This window comes from Ranitomeya imitator, chromosome 5 (genome assembly GCF_032444005.1).
Source record: "Ranitomeya imitator isolate aRanImi1 chromosome 5, aRanImi1.pri, whole genome shotgun sequence".
NCBI classification, from domain to species: Eukaryota; Metazoa; Chordata; class Amphibia; order Anura; family Dendrobatidae; genus Ranitomeya; species Ranitomeya imitator.
Window position 1 is genome coordinate 638,800,271 of NC_091286.1, and position 7,657 is coordinate 638,807,927.

A 7,657-nucleotide genomic window follows, 5' to 3' on the forward strand; every position below is an offset into this window, starting at 1 on the left:
GTCTTTATCTTTCTAAAGGAAGTAGTGATGGGTCTTTATCGCTCAACTCCGTCTCTCCTGTCTATGAAACTGCATATATGTGTAATAGAAAGGTGGTCTTTTGGTTCAGGGTAGGCAAGCCATTGGACAATGTCAGACATACTACATGCTGTGACATGACAGCAGGTTCCAGCACCCATAATGCTGGCAGATCGCCGATGAAGAGAAACCATTCACTCAAAAATAGTTGATAGCAAGTTACAGAGCATGAGAATTAGGTTAGCTTCTGGATATGTTAGACTGGTATGTGCACCAAAAGCATTTTAATCTCATAGCTGTGGATCAGTGCAGCAATATCATACTTTTCTACAAGTTTTGCGTGAAAAGGCCGGTATACTATTTTGCACAGAGCGAATTTTAGAATTTTTCTCTTTCTACATACAGCTGTCGTACTGCAGCCTCAGCATTTTCCTGACCATGTGATGTTGCTCTTGTTTGTGTTATTAGATGCGAGCAGATGAAATATAGCTGCAGTTAGTGGAAAATTGCTGAGCTCTGATGGGCCGTTTGTGTAACATATTGGTCACTCGCGAGTCTTAACCGCTGGCATTATACGTCTATTGCATCTTTTCTATTACTCTCTTTCTCTGATTGTGTAGTCCTTTGTCCAATCAGACACCCAATTAAGTGCAGAGGAGGTAATGGGCTGAAAATAACCTCTTCTGTCTCTGACTATTTCACAATTTGCTTTAGACACCAATCAATTCTACTGCTGTTGTCCTAGTCAGTATTTGCTAACGCTAGCAAAATCTTGTAATTAACTAAACGTAATGGAAATTTACATTGATACCTCCTCTGCAGTAGAAGTTTCTTGATGAGAATTGTAAGCAATTTACCAAATTATATTTGTTGTTTTGTAGGTAAGAGAAATAAACCTAAACCCAAGGTTCCTCAAAATGTGGATGACGTGGCTTTACTCCTGTCTGAAATGAGTTTAACCCCAACTGTAGAGACAAATGTTTCTCCGCCGATCTTAGAAGAACGTGAAGACCGTAAAACCACCTTTTGTCTTAGCAGAAGTAACTGGTCGAATGAACTACCTGACACTCTTTGTCCTACACCGCCTATGGTTAACTTGATATCAAATGATCTAGAAGTTTCCACCACACCTATACATGTAGAAGATGACTTGGACAAACTTGATGGTCAATATTCTTCTCCAGCACCAAATAACAGACCAAAGTCTTCAGTGACTTCTCCTAATGTTTCATCCATGGTTGCAGATCTACATTTGAGTAGCATTGATTGGGAAGCCTCCTCATTTAGCCTGTCTCCTCAGGCTGAGCCTCATATAAGCAGTGGTCACACATGTGGTTTCCATGATGGCCCAAACACTGAAGTACAAGTAAAGACAACCAACAACGCAACCCATGAAATGGTAGGACCAGGTAAGGATAATTTGGAAGCTAAATCCGAACCACCAATCTTGGCGTTATCGGACTCTCCTTGTATTACACATCTACAAAAGCTGCCTTTGAGAGAAAGAATACTTTTAAAGAATGCCTCCTCAAAACAACCCAGTGTCCCTGAGAAATGCTTACCTTTAAAGCCCATTCCCCTAAGCCTCAATTTGAGGGACGTCAAGTCCAGTTCTAACCATAATTTAAATTTTAAGGAAATACTTCAACATAACAAGTCAACTAAAGGACAAAGCTGTCAAAAAAGTGAGAAGCAAATCAACTGTATCAGAAAGCCTGACCCAAACTGTTGGACACATGATCGTCCCACCACCAAATCATTCACTTTTGTGAAGAAGATTGCAGTCGCTCCTGTGAGGCCTGCATCGGATGGAAGCATTCCCAGCAAGATGGTGTATGATTTGTCTGCAAAACTGGTTCAGAAGAAAAGCGTGTGCCTCAAAATGGCATCTTCCAGTGAAGACGAAGATGAACAAGGAACTGGTGGTAGACCAACATATGTCTTCAAGAAAGAGCGAACAAAGTCCGAGATGCCCTTAACCAAAAGTGCTACTGTCAGGACAGCGTCTAACTTGGAACTGGATACATTTAGTACTGGTATTTCTAGTGTTCCTAATATCGATAACATATTATCAAGTCCTGAAACCAAAGTCCTAGATGGCAAGTCCCCGGATGAGTTGAGTGATGATGATGACTCTATAATATGCGTGGACAGTCCTTTGCCACTGTCAGAAAGACTAAGGCTCCGGCAATTACAGAACAGTTAATGTTTTCTGCCCTTTCTCTTCCTTGTCTATGTGCGTCCAGTGATTACTTTTTTTCTTTTTGGTAACGAGAACTCCCAAATTCTGCAGAAAACCTTTGAACTTTGACTTTCTGTCCTCTGAACTCCCTCAGCGCACTAACATTATGGGAGCCAGTCGTATACCGGTTTTGCTGGAGAAAAAGAGATTGTGTAATTTAGGACTTGTACAGGACACCTGAAGCACCGTCAGCATTTTATTTGTATTTTAATTCTAGTCTTTCCTGTGTTTGTCCTTTTTCTTAAAGCATTTTTCTACTTTTTGCAATTTAAATGTACATAGAAAAAATAAAGACTCCTTTAAGTTCTTTCTCCAGGAGCTGCGCCACCCTAGGCCATGGCTGTGTCTGGTATTGCAGCTCAGCTCTATTCATGCCATTGATTGTATATTGCTTGGTGTACAATAGGAATAACCCTTTAACAGTTTAGTTCCTGGTATCAGAGTTCCCGTTTGGCTTTTCTCTGCTCATTTTAAAGGGAACCTATAAGTACATTTTTATATGTAGAAGTAGTGTTATGGCTATATAGGAGCTTGTCCACCAATAAAATCAATACGTTTTTGTAAATATCTGATGTTCCAGTCATGAGAAATCTCTAGTGTAGAAGCAATATGTAAATCAGGCTCAAAGTGCACTGGGGGGCATGTCAATGCACTGTGATTACTTCTTCTGAGTGCTTTCACACGCCCCCAGTGCACTTCCAGCCTGATTTACATATGACTTTAATGCTAGATTTCTCATTACGGACCCATCGCTCATATAGAAAAACTATATTCATTTTATTGTTAGGGTATGTGTCCACGATTAGGATGGCCGGCAAACCCGCTCTGCGCTAAGCCCCGCCCCCTTCTGGGACGCGATGATGCCGGATGTGTTCATAGCAAACACAACCGGGATCATCGCACCCCACGCATAGGGCCCTGTGCTATATCTTGCGGCGGCGCAGCGTCGCCGCAAGATATACAGACATGCTGTGATCTTAAAAGACACGCCGCATGTCCGTAGTCGCAGGGCCGCCGCGTGCGTGTCACCACGCATAGTGGAGACGGGATTTCATTAAATCCCCTCCACTATGCTGTAACATCTGGACGCTACGTGTTTGACGCTGCGTCTCTATGCAGCGTCAAACACGCAGCGTTTACTGCACGTGGACACACAGCCTAAGACATTACTTCCATATGTAAAAACGAGCTGAGAGGTTCCATTAAAAATTTTGCTTTGGATCTGAACCCATTTCACAAAACCAGTGCGACTTCAGTCCAACATATAAGCACATAAATATTATATAATAAAAGAACTTCACTTTTAAAGGAGGACCTTGGCAAATCATTGATCTCTCATCTACGGTTTCATTTTAGATATTTAAAGGAATTGTCCATTTTTTGGAAAAACCCTTTTAGGGGAAGTCTGGTCATTGCACAAGATGAGAGCTGACCTGGGCTTGTGGTGTAGCTTTTTTTTTTCCTCAGATCATGCCCTAAAACAGACCGATGTGTACCAAGATTAAGGCAGTCGTTGAATGTTTAAAGAAAAACATTTTATTTGTTTTTTTCCCCAAAAAGTGGAAATTTACTCTATTGGTTGCATCTGGAATTGCAGCTAATGGCAGATGTGGACATCCATGAAAACTATCCGAAAATGTATTGTGATAACTGGACGGCCTCAGGTCTCCAACCTCATAGGCATATATTAAGGCTCTTGGGTCAGGAGAGCCACGCCGGACTGGACATCAGGATCATACTTGCCTCACGACTTACTGACCTCTCAATGAGGGCTGTGGAGTCGGTAAGCCAAACCCCGATTCTGACGCCGACTCCTCAAATTCCCTGACTTCGACTCTCCGACTCCACAGCCCTGGTCTAGGTTCGGCCTAAGCCCTATTAACTTGAATAAGGATTAACTGTAATTCCAGACAAGAGTGGCGCTGCTTCTTTCCACTGGACAGCCACACTAACCAATATGTGGGTTTTCCATTTTTTGGAAAATTGATCCCCAACGCTCAAATACTAGTAAGAAAAAAACAAACGGTACTCATCTTCCCTCTTCCACCGGTCCAGCGTCGACACTTGCTGCTGCTTCCTGTCTCTGTGTTTTGGCTGCAACTCTGACTATACCACACATCACCACTGCAGCCAATCGCTAAGCTCAGCAGACACCATTCACACTTTCCATATATGAATAAGCTTCCAAGCATTGTGATTGGCTGCAGTGGTGATGTGCGCTGTCGATCCTGACATCACAACTGCAGCAAAACACAGATGGGAGTACCAGCGGAGAGGGTGAATACTATCTGTATTGTTTTTTTTTTTTTCTAATATCTACTGGAGGACCACTTTTCTAAGAGTGGAGATCTGTTACCTTTAGTTGGATTTGGCTTACTGTTTGTGTGGACCATATATACTGTAAGGAGTTGGATATTTCAAAATTGGTTTCTAATATTCTGGTCATGATCTGTTTTCGCTCCCAGTAAAAGTACATTCTCTCAGTGTAAGGGTGGAAGACCCTTTTTTACAATTAAAAAAATATACCATTTCTTTCATTGTTTGTGCTTTTTGATAATTTTTTTATTCTTCTATGCCAATGACTTGCCAAAAATCTAAATCTCTAAATGGAATTGAAATAAATAAATGGCTGTAAAGAAAGTGATGGCTGTGAGATGCGGAGAGAACCAGAAACACATGGGCTACTTGCACATTGAACAAGTCTGTAGGAACCTGTTCACACCACCAAAAAACTTGAAGACACAAAAAGAGCACAGTGAGGTCAAAAATACTCTGTTGTAAGAAAGAAAAAAATCACAGTAGTAAGCAAGTGCTTGTCAAAAGATGGAAAAAAAACAGGGTATTTAGTTGATACGTTTTTTTTGCAAAAAAAAATGTATACGAAGCTGCTCCACCAATCGTCAAGGTATACCCTTATAGAGCAGTCCTATCTAATGTTTGTAATCCCTATCTGATGTATTTAAAATCTGATCATCTGTATAGTACTTGTATAAGCAGCGTTCAGAGAGAAAATATCCATGTGGACATGCAGGATGGAACAGCTTAAATGCAAATGACGCACAGAGGAGTGATGGACTCCCCAGTCTTGTAGAAACAAGAAAACAATTATAGAACCAGAAACACATGGGCTACTTGCACATTGAACAAGTCTGTAGGAACCTGTTCACACCACCAAAGAACTTGAAGACACAAAAAGAGCACAGTGAGGTCAAAAATACTCGGACCCGGAAATGCTGCAGCCCGCGTCTCAGGTCCGTCACTCAAATGACGGCGCATCGCTAAGCGCACTCCCATTGTGGGCGTGCGCTAGCGATGCGTCCGACATTGCATTCAATGGCGGCGTTAACAGACTACGTTACACCGCGTTATGCCGCGTGTTGTGAATTCTGTGGCTGAATTCACTCCTGTGGTCACAAGTGGTACTGCAGCTTCTGAGCTTCCTCCCTCAGGTGTTCTGGTGAGCTCGTTAACTGCTTCATTACTTAACTCCGCCTGATGCTGCTATCCTTGCTCCTTGTCAATGTTTCAGTGTTGGATCTGAGCTTCTCCTGATTGTTCCTGTGACCTGCTGCTCTGTATAGCTTTTTGCTTTTTTGTTGCTTTTTTTCTGTCCAGCTTGTCTTTTGTTTTGCTGGAAGCTCTGAGACGCAAAGGGTGTACCGCCGTGCCGTTAGTTCGGCACGGTGGTTTTTTTTTGCCCCTTTGCGTGGGTTTTGCTTTAGGGTTTTTTGTAGACTGCAAAGTTCGCTTTACTGTCCTCGCTCTGTCCTAGAATATCGGGCCCCACTTTGCTGAATCTATTTCATCCCTACGTTTTGTCTTTTCATCTTACTCACAGTCATTATATGTGGGGGGCTGCCTTTTCCTTTGGGGAATTTCTCTGGGGCAAGTCAGGCCTATTTTTCTATCTTCAGGCTAGCTAGTTTCTTAGGCTGTGCCGAGTTGCCTAGGTAGTTGTTAGGCGCAATCCACAGCCGCTTTTAGTTGTGTTTAGGATAGGATCAGGTGTGCAGTCTACAGAGTTTCCACGTCTCAGAGCTCGTTCTTGTATTTTTGGGTATTTGTCAGATCACTGTGTGCGCTCTGATCGCTAAGCACACTGTGTTTCTGGATTGCCTTCATAACACCTGTCATTAGCAAACATAACAGTACAAGGAGCCAACTAATGATTCTCAATAGAGGGAAAGAAAAAGTTCTGACATCATTTTTTTTTTTTTTCTGCTCCGTGTTCACTTTTTTTTTTTTCCCCTAGACATTTGGGTGATTCTGGACACAGGTGTGGACATGGATATTCAGGGTCTGTGCTCTTCAATGGATAATCTCGTTATAAATGTACAAAAAATTCAAGATACTATTGATCAGACATCTATGTTAGAACCAAGAATTCCTATTCCTGATTTGTTTTTTGGAGATAGAACTAAGTTTCTAAGTTTCAAAAATAATTGTAAGCTATTTCTGGCCTTGAAACCTCATTCTTCTGGTAATCCTATTCAACAGGTTTTGATTATTATTTCTTTTTTGCGCGGCGACCCTCAAGACTGGGCATTTTCTCTTGCGCCAGGAGACCCTGCATTGAGTAGTGTCGATGCGTTTTTCCTGGCGCTCGGATTGCTGTACGATGAGCCTAATTCAGTGGATCAGGCTGAGAAAAATTTGCTGGCTTTGTGCCAGGGTCAGGATGATATAGAAGTATATTGTCAGAAATTTAGGAAATGGTCAATACTCACTCAGTGGAATGAATCTGCGCTGGCAGCTTTGTTCAGAAAGGGTCTCTCTGAGGCTCTTAAGGATGTCATGGTGGGATTTCCTATGCCTGCTGGTTTGAATGAGTCTTTGTCTTTGGCCATTCAGATCGGTCGACGCTTGCGCGAGCGTAAATCTGTGCACCATTTGGCGGTACTGCCTGAGGTTAAACCTGAGCCTATGCAGTGCGATAGGACTATGACTAGAGTTGAACGGCAGGAATACAGACGTCTGAATGGTCTGTGTTTCTACTGTGGTGATTCCACTCATGCTATTTCTGATTGTCCTAAGCGCACTAAGCGGTCCGCTAGGTCTGCCGTCATTGGTACTGTACAGTCCAAATTCCTTCTGTCCATTACCTTGATATGCTCTTTGTCGTCGTTTTCTGTCATGGCGTTTGTGGATTCGGGCGCTGCCCTGAATCTGATGGATTTGGATTATGCTAAACGTTGTGGGTTTTTCTTGGAGCCTTTGCGGTGTCCTATTCCATTGAGAGGAATTGATGCTACACCTTTGGCCAAGAATAAACCTCAATACTGGGCCCAGCTGACCATGTGCATGGCTCCTGCACATCAGGAAGTTATTCGCTTTCTGGTGTTGCATAATCTGCATGATGTGGTCGTGTTGGGGTTGCCATGGCTACAAACCCATAAT

The 7,657-nt window shown here is 42.6% G+C and overlaps 1 protein-coding gene across 2 annotated transcripts in view; it reads left to right on the forward strand.

Moving 5' to 3' along the window:
* GEN1 (GEN1 Holliday junction 5' flap endonuclease) overlaps positions 1 to 4,792 on the forward strand; it is a 67,782-nt gene extending 62,990 nt beyond the window's left edge. For both annotated transcript variants that reach the window (XM_069728127.1, XM_069728128.1), the window contains one exon: positions 900 to 4,792. In XM_069728127.1, coding sequence (XP_069584228.1) covers positions 900 to 2,224 — 1,325 coding nt within the window. In that variant the 3' untranslated portion in view covers positions 2,225 to 4,792. The remainder of the gene's footprint in view (positions 1 to 899) is intronic.
* Positions 4,793 to 7,657: the final 2,865 nt, after the last annotated feature.